Below are 13824 nucleotides of genomic sequence, written 5' to 3' on the forward strand. Positions count from 1 at the left end.
GTTATTGTCAAAGGAAGGCAATGTATAATGATGACACAAAACCAGAGAATAGTTTTACCGTAGCAGTACCTCTGAAAGGTACATTTGGATTTTGTGATTATGACAAAGTTTTGTATGGTCTTAAAATTAGATTTCAACTACAAAGGAATGATAATGTAAATAGGTTGCTTTTTGGGGTTGAAAATGCTTTTGGAGACAACAATAAATTTGTTATTAATGATTTGTGTTGGTATATCAGTGAATATACTCCTAATCTTAAAACGGAAAAGATGTTAAATAGAAGACTTAACTCAAAGAAACCGCTAAATGTATCATACCTTAAAAGAAGATGTCAACACGTTAAACTGGAACACACTACCTACACTTGGAATTTGGGTGTTCTTCAAGGAAAGCCACGATACCTCTGGCTCATTTTTTAAAAACCAGATGGAGAGGACGGTACTAATAAGAATAATGCGCTGAGTGATAATGCGAAGGTGAAACAACTTCGGGTTTCTCTTGATGGCACATTTTATCCGCGAGATAGATTGGAAAAAAATGATTATGTGGAAGCCTACAAGTCTTACCAAAAGGTGTGTGAAAGCAACGGTAATAATGATCCTATTTTGGATATGGTTGCGTTTCAAAAACTTTATACAATCTACACAATTGACCTGAGTTCTCAAAAGGAAACTATAAAGTCTAATAGAGTGGATACTTCTCTATACATTGAAAGAGGAGAGAATGAAGAAGTTAATGCTTATTGTTTGCTTTTGGAAGAAACAGAATTACAGATTAATACAGATAATGGTGTTATGATTAATATCACATAGGTTTTTTCTCATAAATAAATGGAAGGGGTATATGTTAATCAAATCAATCTTAATAAATTAACATCTTGTATTCAAAATCAAAAGCCTTGTATTATTAATGTTAATACAATTCAAAGAAAAGGAGCTGTAAGAATTGATGTTTTACTCACACACACACAAGTAAAAACACTAAATGATACTGGTTCACTTAAAATTAAAATGACGAAACCTATGTTAAAGAAATATTCAATAGACGAGTCAAGAGGAGGATTTCTCCCGTTTCTAATTCCTTTATTTGCTGGTTTAAGTGCGGCGGGAGCATTGACTGGTGGTATTTCAGCAGCGGTAAAAACTGCTAACGAAAGGAAGGCACAACTAAAAGCTCAAAAAGAATTGGAAAGACATAACAAGGAGTTGGAGAAACAAATTAGTGGAAGTGGTGTAATTGTAGATTTTGCTCAAAAACTTGAAAGTCTACCTGATAAAGCTAGATTGTTGGTTGGAGATATGCTTTCCTCTATCGCTCAAGCGGGTGTTAAACTAACTAAACGGGGTAATGGATTGTATCTTTCTCATAAATAAATGGATAAATGGTTTAAACAATTTGGAAAGAATACAACGTCAAATATAGAACTAGCTAAGTATTGTAAAACACTAAAAATTGATAATGTGGTTATTTGTATGAGAGATGAATTAATACATATAAATAAGAATACAAAGAATATTATTATGAATTTAGACACACAGAATGGTTCTCATTGGGTTTGTATTCATAATAGTGGGGATAAATATTATTTTGATAGTTATGGTATGCCACCACCTGTTGAAGTAATACAATTCTTACAGAATGGTGTTTATCAAACATTTAAAGTTCAAGAAATTAATTCTAAATGTTGTGGTCAATTATGTTTATATGTATTATTTCAACTCAACAATAATGAAAATTTTTATGATATCATTTTTAATCTAATATAAATGACTTATGTTGGAAAAGATGGTTCTATCTTTGGAAAATCCTCTCAGGATATTGATTTATCAAATTATTATACAAAGGCACAGGCTGAACGACAAAAATATAGTGTAAGTAAAAATATTAATATGAAGAATACTTATAAATTAATCAATTATCCAAACCCTAAAGATGCGAATGACTTAATTAGATTTCGTGATTTATCACAATATATATATTTAAAGAAAACAGCACGTTTTGTTAAACAAGTAAAATTTACAACCACAACACCTGGTTATACTGCCCATACACCTTTCCTCATTGAATTTAACTACCTGCTTACAATTAAATTTTATAAAGAAGGACATATAGTTAATATGCGAATTAATAAATGGGGGTATGATATGCCTGATTTAGGGTATAATTGGTCTTTTTCAATAAACATAGAAGACCTACATGATTTGAATCAGTCTCGTAAAGAAGAATATTATCCACTTGGTGAGGATAAGGATTTATGTGGAAGTACAATTAATAAACAACAAATACATGGTTTTAAGAAAAGAAAAATATATGATAGTATAGCGATGGTTAGCATGACAAAGAAGGAAGGTAATGAGATAAGGATAGAAAGCCGAGGAATACAAACTGATTTGGTAGTGGGAAGATGGGGTGGTATTACCTGTCATAATATTAATCTCACATATATTTCTGATACATAAATGGCAGGAAGAAGACTACAAGAGAATTATAATTTTTGTATTCAAGGATACCTACAAGAAAAGGGTGCTCGGTATTACATACCTTATGATTTGGAGCATATACATGGGAATTTTGTCATAAAAAACTGGCCTTATACTGATATTGTTAAACCCACAAATAGAGACTTGTTTAAAGTATTAAATAAAAATGAACTTCTCAAAGTTATGAAATATAAAACTCTTTTAGAAATCGTCAACAAATCTTATTGGTATCCTATTATGAGAAAAATAATTATTGATACAAGAATATCTCAAAATCCAGATGAGTATATGTATAATATTCTTTGGGGTTCAAACTCAAGGGTAGCAAGGGATGAGGAAGGAGTTGAAGAAGAGAAGGAGGAAAGAGAGAAAAAGGAGGAGGAAAGGGAGAAAAAGGAGGAGGAAAGGGAGAAAAAGGAGAAGGAGGAAAGGGCGAAAAAGGAGGAGGAAAGGGAGAAAAAGAAAAAGGAGGAAAGGGAGAAAAAGGAGAAGGAGGAAAGGGAGAAAAAGGAGAGGGAGGAAAGGGAGAAAAGAGAGAAGGAGGAGAGGGAGCAAAGAGAGAGGGAGGAAAAATATAAAAAGATGGAAATCAGTGAGATTAATAAAAGATTGAATGTATTACAGCAAATAAATCAAACTCAACGCACTGAGGAGGAAAATAAAGAAATGAGAAGTCTAATGAAAAGATTATTTTCAAGAATAACGACGTCAATGTCTTCAGTTTCAGGGAGGAGATTTAAACGAGAAAGTGGGGATAAAGAAGAAGAAGAAGGAAAAGATTATGTGGTTGATGATGTCGGTGTAATTGACTTTAGTTAGTTTTATTTGTAAATAAATGGAGGAGAGAGTGAAGGCATTCCTTAGGATTCTTTATGTTTTAAAAATAAAGATTGAAATGTATATGTTAAAAACCAAAAAGGTTTTGATACTCTGTCGGAATTTTTCTGATAAATAAATATGAGTTATTGTCTCAAATGTAAAAAGAAAACTAAATCTAAAAGTGTATTGTATGTTAAAGCTAAAAATAATAGAGTTTATCAAAAAGGAATATGTCAAGTGTGTGGCTCTAAAAAGTGCCAATTCATCTCTCCTAAAAGTGGAGGTGACATACAAAAGTTTCTGTCAGGAAGTAAATTTACAACAACTGGAATTCCAGGGGAATTACACCTTCCAGGGTATTCTTTCTGTGGTCCAGGAACAAACTTGGATAAAAGATTAGATGAGGCTGACAATCCTAAACCTTGGTCCAGACCTATAAATAGGGTTGATGAAGTGTGTATGAAGCATGATATTGCTTATGGGAGGGAATACCACTACATTGGATGAAAAACATGAAGCAGACAGAGAAATGTTGTATAATTTGTCCTTGATACGAAATCCGACATTGAGAGAGAAAGTTGATAGGTTTATTGTGAAAAAAATGATAAGTGTTAAATTGAAACTTGGTCTTGGTTATTTCCCAAAAAACTATTAAACTCCAATGATGTTATCAAGACAGAGGAGCTTTTGGCTAATGAATTACATAAACCTATAATCACAAAGTTTAAAAGAAGGAAAGTTTATTCTAAATACACTGACCACATATGGTCCGCCGATTTAATCGAACTAAATAATGATAAGGGATACAGGTATGCTTTAACCATTATTGATTTGAGGAGTAGATTTGCCTGGGTTGTTCCTTTGAAAAACAAGAGAGGTAATACTTTAATGTTAGCCTTTAAGCTAATATTTGATAGGAATAAAAGGAAACCAAAGAAGTTATGGACCGATGAGGGAACAGAGTTCTATAACAAAATATTTATGAAATTTCTTAAAGGGGAGGGTATTAAATTATACAGCACCTTTAATGAAGGAAAAGCAGTTGTTATTGAGCGTTTTAATCGTACTTTGAAAGAGAGACTATATAAAAAATTCACACAACTCGGTTCTCAAAAATGGGTGTATTTAATTCAGGATATTGTCGATAATTACAATAATACAGTTCATTCATCAACAAAATCAAAACCATCGGAAACATTTACAAAATTAGAATATGAAAAGGAGATTAATTTGAGAAAGCCCAAGTTTAAAGTTGGTGATATTGTAAGAACTAGGGCATGCCCGTACATGGGTGCCCGTTCCTTGCCAAAAAAAAAAAAAAACGCTACCCGTACGCTCTACCCCGCCCGTACGCCCGTAAACAAAAAAAACAACGCTCTTCGCTTCCGCCCTTCGCTCTGACTGAATTGGGAGAAATAATGCGCATAAGAAATCGAGAAATTATTATTTTCTCCGGAAGAAATCGAATTACGAACCGTAATGGCGCAGGCTCTCGGGCTCGCAACAACGCGTTCTGTGATTGGCTGCCGGAAGTGAAGTCTTCACTGTCGCAAATGTGAAGCGATGAATACGATGAATCGCAAATTAGTTTTTATTAGTTTTAAAACATAGTTTAACGGCAACATAGTTTGCCGACGGGAAATAAATGAATACGCTCTCAAATGTGCCATCCGAGGCAGAGTCTGTTCGCCACGTTCGGCACACGTGATAGCTCGCTGCTCTCTGATTGGTTGAATCGTTTTTTGGACATAGCTCGGTAACTACTTCTGCGATTAATTTAAAACCTTGAAAAGGCACATCCTCGGGTCCCCAGCAATATACCTGGCAAGTTTCAAGTATATCGGACCGGTAGTTGTCGAGAAACAGCGGTCACAGACAAACATACAAACATACAAACATACAAACAAACATACACACAGAGATTAGTGGAATTATAGATAGATATACAAATGGAAAAGTCATTTTGAGAAAGGTTATACACAAAAATGGACTCGTGAATTATTTTAAATCATTGATGTAATGGATACAGCTCCTTGGACCTACAAATTATATGATTTAAATGGAGAAGAAATCTTGGGTTCATTTTACTCGCAAGAATTACAAAAAACACAAGTAAGCAGATAATACCCTTGAAAATAATAAATAAATAAATAAAATGTAATGGGGATACGTTTTTAAATCTGTGAACCCCAAACACAGAATCCCACAACTTTTTAGTTGGGGCTTAACTTTTGTGTGTGTATAATGGGGATACGTTCTTGAGATCTGTGAACCCCAGACACAGAATCCCTCAACTTTTCAGTTGGGGCTTAACTTTTGTGTGTGTATAATGGGGATACGTTTTTAAATCTGTGAACCCCAAACACAGAATCCCACAACTTTTTAGTTGGGGCTTAACTTTTGTGTGTGTATGTGTGAGTGAGTCATAATAATATACAAACCCTAACCCAACCCCATCCCTAACCCAACCCCATCCCTAACCCAACCCCATCCCTAACCCAACCCCATCCCTAACCCAACCCCATCCCTAACCCAAACCCATCCCTAACCCAACCCCATCCCTAACCCAACCCATCCCTAACCCTCACATTCAAAATCCCAACCCTAACCCAATCCCATCCCTAACCCAACCCCATCCCTAACCCAAACCCATCCCTAACCCAACCCCATCCCTAACCCAACCCCATCCCTAACCCAACCCCATCCCTAACCCTCACATTCAAAATCCCAACCCTAACCCAATCCCATCCCTAACCCAACCCCATCCCTAACCCAACCCCATCCCTAACCCTCACATTCAAAATCCCACCCAAACCCTAACATAATCTTTTTTTTCTTCTTTTTTTAAAATACGTATTTCATTTTTTTTCTTCTTCCTTCCTATTCTGTCTTTCAAGGCTTTCAAGTTTGAAGAAGTAGAAATGGGAAGAAAGAATTTTCCAGCATTTTCTTCCTCGAACTTTCTTGATATTGCTTAAATCAAGCGTCATTAAACAAAGAACATTGTTCATTGCTTTAGAATCCAAAGAGTCTCCAAGATGGACCCCACAGGTAGAGTCTCCAAAATAAAACCAACTTTCCAAGTTCCCAAGGTATAACCACATTCCTGTTGAGCCTCCAAGATAGGTATCACATTCCGAGTCATCAAAACAAAACCCCCATTCCGAGTCTCCAAAAATATAACCATCTTTCCAAGTCTCCAAGGTAGAACCACAATTTTCAGAAATATTGGGGGTTTCCGTGATAAGTCTCACATAGTATAACTGCGGACCATCAGGGAAAACTTCCCTTTCCCAATTTTTTAGGGTTTCTATGATGTGTCTCACATAGTATAACTGCGGACCATCAGGGAGAACTCTCCTTGCCCAATTTTTTAGGGTTTCTATGATGTGTCTCACATAGTATAACTGCGGACCATCAGGGAGAATTCCCATTTCACAATTTTTTAGGGTTTCTATGATGTGTCTCACATAGTATAACTGCGGATCATCAGGGAGAACTCCCCTTTCCCAATTTTCAGAAATTTGTGGGTCTCCAATGTATGACTTGTATTCTGGCTCATCAAGGTAGAACTTGTTCAGTGGGTTTTGTTTTGATAACTCACAACAAGTATCATCATGGTAAAACTCTTTTTCAGGATTTTGTGGATCTCCAAGGTATAACTCTTTGGCTGGGTCATCAAGGTAGAACTCGTTCTGGGGGTCTTGGTTGTTCAAAATGTCTTCAAACAAAAAAATAACTTCATCCCAAGTTGTGTTAAAAGCAGAATTTTCATTTCGTATCTGATACAATTTCCTGTGAAAGAAAATAACAATGTATTAATTTAATACAATATTTTTATTTGTATAAATCAAGCTCCATGAATATTAAAAGAAACTTTGTTAACTCTTACACGAGTCTCATCTTTAAAAAAAAGAAAGAAGTAATTAATTAATTAAATAAATAAATAAATAAATAAACAAACTTACCTCCATTGATAAGAGGTTCGAGTCCAGTTCATCAATCTGAAGGTTGAGTTCTACACAGGTAGTAGGACTCCAAGGAATAGCAAAGTTATCCCATTCCATTTCGGCATAGTAGTCCATTCTCAAGTGAAGCAGAAAGCGTGTTTGAAAAAGCCTGTGTGGTCGGTGCCTTTTATAAGGATTGGGTGTGTCATTTCCTGTGGAAATTCCCTGGGCGTCTCTTAACTGGAAATGATGTGATGGAAATTCCCTGAAAATGATGTAATGTATTACCTGGAAATGATACAATGCTGAAGAGTTTATAAAGTGGGTGGGGCTTAGCAAAAGGGGGTGGGGCTTAGCAGAAGTGGGCGGAGCTTAGCAAATGTGGGTGGGGCTTAGCAAAAGTGGGGTGGCTTAACAAAAGTGGGCGGGGCTTCGTAAAAAGTGGGCGGGGATAACAAAAAGTGGGCGGGGCTTAACAAAAAGTGGGTGGTTTTTTTTTTGGTTTTTTTGTATACAACATCGAGGCTCGTGAAAGAGCGAACATTAATCACACAGAAAGACAAACAGACACACAAAACAAATAACATCGGGAGCGGTAGACAAGATGGGGAGAGAGGGGGAAGGACACAAACAACATTTGAGAGCAGGGACCGAGAGACATGGAGACATCGAGAGAACTGTGGGAGGGAGAGGGCTTTGGGGGGGGGAGGCATGGGAAGGGGGGGGGTGGGAGAGGTATAAAACATATGGACACTGCCAAGACTTCCAGGAAAGAAGTTGGAATTTCAAACAAGGTGGATCTGGGGTGAATTAGTGGGGGTAGAAAAGATCAAGGTTTTGGATGGGGGAAGATAAGAGATGGTGGTGAACAACTGTTTTGAAGACCTGGAGGGAGGAGTGTGATTGAAGTGAGTGTGGGAGTTTGTTCCAGAGGCGGGAGAAAAGAGGAATGAAAGAGTGAAGGTGAGCAGAGAGCCGAGATTTCGGCAGTTTAACCATCAGAGGGTGGCTGGCAGATCTTGTGCGACCTGTAGGAATATTTGGGGGACAGAGCACAGAGAGAGCTGAGGGAGCAAGGCCGGAGAGGAGTCGGTAGAAGACAGAAAGACCACCTACCTGCCTGCGGTGAGTGAGTGAAAGGCCCTCAGAGATAGCTTCATCGCGGGAGATTCCAATGATTCTGAAAGCTTTGGATTCAACAGCGTGAAGCCGAGCCAGGTGTGAGGCAGGAGCACCAGCCCATAGGGGAGAACAGTATTCCATTGAGCTGCGGATGAAAGCCTTGTATGTGGTGAGGAGCTCAGGTGTGCCTAGGAAGGACTTCACACGACGGAGGATGCCCAATCGGCGACTGGCTTTGGAGGCCAGCTTGGAAATGTGGTTTTCCCAAGAAATATCATGGCAGATGGTGAGACCCAAAAGCTTGAGCGACAGAACTTCTTGGAGAGGATTGTTGAGAAAGTAGATGGGAGGGTTGTCCAGTCGATCTTTTCGGAGAGACATAGTAAGAGAGTGAGATTTGTCAGGATTGAAAGACATGTTCCACATGTTTGACCAGTCTGTGATTTTGTCCAGGTCTTCAGAGAGTGAGGAGGCTGCAGACTGCCGATCTGAGGGAAGAGGAATGGAGCGGCAGAGAGTGGAGTCATCAGCAAAGAGATACAGAGGATTTTCCAGAGAGTCGGAGAGATCATTGATAAAGACCAGAAAAAGCACAGGGCCCAGCACACTGCCTTGGGGAACTCCAGCCTGAACGGGAAGGGGAGATGAGAAGGGGAGATGAGGGGCTTACCAAAAAGTGGATGGAGCTTAACAAAAGGTGGGCAGAGCCTACCAAAAAGTGTGTGGCACTGGAGGCGCTCAAACAAGAACATTGAGGGAGGTTTACCATTTTATCTTAGCTCAGTTAAAATATCTTAATAAAGAACCAAACTCAAACATCTTTTTTGTTAATATATTAGATGGTGAAGGGAGTGGCAAGAGAATTAAATTATTTCCCACGCATAAACAAATATTTGTAGGATCGATGTTTGAGTGGTCTACTCGGGATCATTGATAGTAAGAGTACCATAAGACCAAGGGGGAATCATTGTTTGAGTGTCAAAAGGCTAAAAGGTTCGTAAAGAGGTGAGAAGAAAATTAACATGGAAGTGAATGGGTCGATGTTTGAGTGGGTCAAAGATAATCTGCCAGATGATATGTAGAAGAAGGATTATAGGTCTATAAGAGAAAACAAATATTTGTCGTGTTTGAGTGGTCTAATGAACAGCATTAAGGATAGGTACTATAGACAAAAGGTTCATAAAGATGAGGGTGGGAGAAATAGAGGTGTTAATGGGCAATGAGGTTAAGAGGAAAATTAACATGTAAGTCAATGGGAAAATGAGAGTGTCCCAGAAGCAACATATATACACTACTAGGGTGCTTCGACCAACGCAGGCGACCAAGCCTCTCAGGTACTGCAAAGCAAGGCCAAGGCATTGAACACGGACCTGTGTGTTTTCTGCCAGCAAACGTCCAAAGACAAGACCCGACTTGCAGCATCCCTGTCATTCTCTAAAAAGCTGCTTCTAGCCGCTCAGACTGACCCTCTCTTGAGCTGCAGATTGGCTTGTGTGAACGACCTCGTAGCTGGAGATGTACAGTACCATCTCAAATGTTATGTCAACTTCACACGAAAAGCTGGCCGTGAGCATGATCCAATGATGCAGCCAAACCCTAGGGAGATTTGTCTGAAAACTGTCGCACATGAGATTTCTATTGGCATCACCAAGGGAGAAATATACAGCCTATTAGATGTGTGGGAACGATACTCTGAATTGATGGCTGAATGTCAGGTTGATGCTGGAAGTTACAAGCAACACAGGACACATTTCAATTACAAACTACAAGATCTCCTTAAAGGAGAAATCGACTTCGTTCCGCAACTTGACCCACAAAAAGCACAATTGTTGTTCCCCACCGTACCAGCGCGAATTGTTGTACAGGCCTTGAAAGAGACAACAGATACAATAGATGATACAACCTCTGAAGGCTACGAGCATGGTTTGCGTGCAAGTCAATTTGTAGATCAGGATATGGAGCAGGTCTTAGCATTACACCACACAGCTCTACGTATAAGAGCAGATATACGAGACTCGCCCTCTTATAATGACTGTTCCTCTGTCAACGCAGACAACGCAGCTAAAATTATTCCCGAGAGTCTCTTCATGTTACTCAGTGTACTTCTGACAGGCGAGCCAGGAGAAACAGAAGTTGATGACACAACAAGGATGTTATCTCTCAGTATAGCCCAAGATGTTGTACATGCCGTCTCCAAAGGGAAAGCGCTGACGCCAAAGCATGTTGGGCTAGGAATGACCCTTCACCAAGCAACTCGTTCCAAGGACCTGGTGAACATATTTCACAAGGCCGGACACTGCATCAGTTACAGTCAAGTTCAACGTGTAGATACCACACTAGCGCAGCAAAAAAGAGCCGACCCACTTGTGAGTCGATCACTGCAGGTGGGTTTGAGGAATAAACCAAAGTAGCATCGTCACTGGGGTCTGATGTTGAACAGCTGCAATCATCTCACGAGGAGGCCGATACACGTATAATAGTGTATGCCAAGGCGGCCTATATGGATGGATACGAACGGATCATAGTCTCGTGCAGGGACACCGACGTATTGGTACTGCTCACACACTTCGCGGGACAATTAAGTGGAGAGCTCTGGATTAGAGCTGGCACAAGGCAGCAACAGCATTATGTGGCTGTGCACGACATACAGTTGACACCGACCATGCAGCGTAACATCCTGGCGTACCATGCGGTTACAGGATGTGACACAGTCAGTCAACCAAGTGGACACGGGAAAAAGACGACATAGAAGGTATTCCAGCAACACGGAGCATTGCTTAATGACCTCGGACGTGGCACACTGTCAGAATCCACCATACGGAGTGTGGAAGAGTTCTTCTGCTGCATTTACTCACCAGCTTCGGACGAAACTAACATCAACGATGTGCGATACCGCATGTTTCAAAAGGGCACCAAAGACCAAGAAAAGCTTCCGCCAACTCGAAAATGTCTTGAGCAACACATCAAACGCGCACACCACCAGGCTCAGGTGTGGTACCAGGCAGATGTACCAATCCCTGAAATCGAGTCGCCCATTGGAAGTGGATGGTACGAGAATGCTACGAGGAGACTACACCCACACGTCAGTGTGGATGATCCTCTGCCAAACGAGTTCACAGACAGTCTGCTGCAAGTGCAAAAATTGTGCAACTGCCAGATGCTCTTGGAGGGCCAAGAACTTGAAGTGCATAGCTACGTGTACCTGTAATAACGGAGTGTGTCACAACCCATACAGTGTGGCAATTGAAACGGACTCTGAGTGACTTAAACACGACATTCTTTTATTTCATTTCATGTACATGTAAACTTGCACATATGCAATTAGCAGCATTTTCAGTCCATGGTTACTTGTTTATATGACATCAATATCATGTTCTTACAAATATTACCGGTCAGCGAATCTTAGGTTTCACTAGGGGGGTGGGTTATGTTTGTTGTAATTAATCAGTCTTATTCACAGTTGTAAACCAATTGTCTGTTACTGTTACGTGAGGGAATACTAATGAATGATTTTCATACCTAAAACGTATGCATGGGATGTTTATTTGTGAAGTTATTGCAATTTTTGTTATATGTTTACGGTGAAACCGAAATAATTATTCGGCATTTTTTTGTATTTTTTGCCATTCTTTGTAAAATTTCCCGATATTATCGTATAAACCAATATTTTTACAATATGTATTGTTATTCTGCTCATTTTGACACCAAAAATAAGTTTGTAACTGAATTATTGGTCATTTTATTGACATTTTTGTATTTTCGAGAAAATCAGATATTTCGCGATTGACCTTTTTCACAAAATAACCCACTGTGAGGTCCCAAATCAAAATATCAAGTGTCATCCAGGCTAATATTGCTCAGGAGGTGTCATGGTTCAATCCTAGCATGGGTGCCAGCTTGTAACAAACAGTTACCCCTCATGTGATTTCTGGGCCCCTTTTCAGATAATATTCCTAGTCTAATACTTTCAGCTGCGAAAGATCGCATCCATTCACCACTTTCTTACTCCTCAGGCTGCTCTAACTCTGGTCTGTGCCCTTGTCCTCTCAAGGCTAGACTATTGTAATTCTTTGTATGCTGGCTGCCCTCAGTTTCTCTTGGATAAGTTACAAAAGGTTCAAAACTCTGCCGCTCGTCTTGTCTGTAAGGCGAAGAAGTCTGACCATGTTACTCCGCTTCTTGAATCTTTACACTGGCTGCCTGTCTCTGCTCGTGTGCAATACAAAATTTGTACACTATGTTATAAATCATTGTGTGGAATGGGAACTCACTATCTCTCCGATTTGCTCACTCTCTATGAACCTCGGCGACGGCTTCGTTCAAGCGACGACTCTATGACCTTAGAGCCGCCGCGCACCAGCACCAAGTCGTTTGGCGAGAAATCCTTTTCCTTTGCTGCACCTCTGCTCTGGAATGACTTGCCTTCCTCTGTTCGACATGTTGACTCTCTTCCTGCCTTTAAAACCGCCCTCAAAACCTATCTGTTTCACAAGTCTTTCTAAGTCTAAATCCTGTTTTCCCTTTGGTTTGAGGTGGGACAGAGATCGAGAGTATGTCTGTGTACATGTGCGGGGGAGGGAGGGGAGGAGGAGGGGGAGTGTACACATCTGTGGGTTTTGAATGGGGAGGGAGAGGAATAGGGCAAGAGTGAAGGTGTGTCTGTGTGTGTCTGTGTCTGTGTCTGTGTGTGTGTGTGTGTGTGTGTGTGTGTGTGTGTGTGTGTGTGTTCGCATGATAATGTAAAGCGCCATGAGGGTAGTTTACTCTGCTTGATGGGGCTATACAAGACTCCTTTATTATTATTATTATTATTATATACCTTTATTCTACCAGGTGAGCGCCAAAGGGTATTGCCCCTAGTTTGTTTTTTCTTTCAGCACCTTGTAAAAGGAGTTGTACAAATCAAATTATTATCATTAGTCTGATTTAATCTCACCACACCAGCGCTTCGCAACACCACCTCATTTAAATCCTCACATTGAATGTCGGTCCGTAGGAACGTGAGGAACACGAATCTTACCGCAACGCAAAAGCGTGATTGCCGCACAACATCTCGGTGAGCCTCAGGGTCCTCTCCCTGAAGAGCCAGCCAACCACTCTCCCTCTCCCTCTTTCGCCCTACTTCCCTCCCCTTATGACCTCATCCAACATGATACAACTAAAAGCAAAACAAACAGGCGTGAGGAAAATTCCTTCTTGGTTCCTTCCAAGCCATTCAGTCTTCATTCACAAACTTCATGATTCGTTCGTCACAGTTGAAAGCAAATTAATTAATTTCGACGTTACCAACAGATATTTGATTTAATATCTGTTGTTGTCTTTGTTATGCAATTGAAAAACAAACTAATTTTGTCTCCATACGTGTACACAGAGCAACAGTCAGTTGAGATGTATTGCTCAGCTTGGATGCTGTTTTCCCTTTCACCTACGTAATTATTTACTGAACAATCGAG

At 39.7% G+C, this 13824-nt stretch overlaps 1 protein-coding gene across 1 annotated transcript in view; it reads right to left on the minus strand.

The window, feature by feature from the left end:
- TCAIM (T cell activation inhibitor, mitochondrial) overlaps positions 1 to 13622 on the minus strand; it is a 111957-nt gene extending 98335 nt beyond the window's left edge. Inside the window, exon 1 of the mRNA XM_068101817.2 lies at positions 13392 to 13622. Coding sequence (XP_067957918.1) covers positions 13392 to 13423 — 32 coding nt within the window. The 5' untranslated portion in view covers positions 13424 to 13622. The remainder of the gene's footprint in view (positions 1 to 13391) is intronic.
- Positions 13623 to 13824: the final 202 nt, after the last annotated feature.

The sequence above is a fragment of the Myxine glutinosa genome, chromosome 9, assembly GCF_964187855.1.
Source record: "Myxine glutinosa chromosome 9, kmMyxGlut1.1, whole genome shotgun sequence".
NCBI classification, from domain to species: domain Eukaryota; kingdom Metazoa; phylum Chordata; class Myxini; order Myxiniformes; family Myxinidae; genus Myxine; species Myxine glutinosa.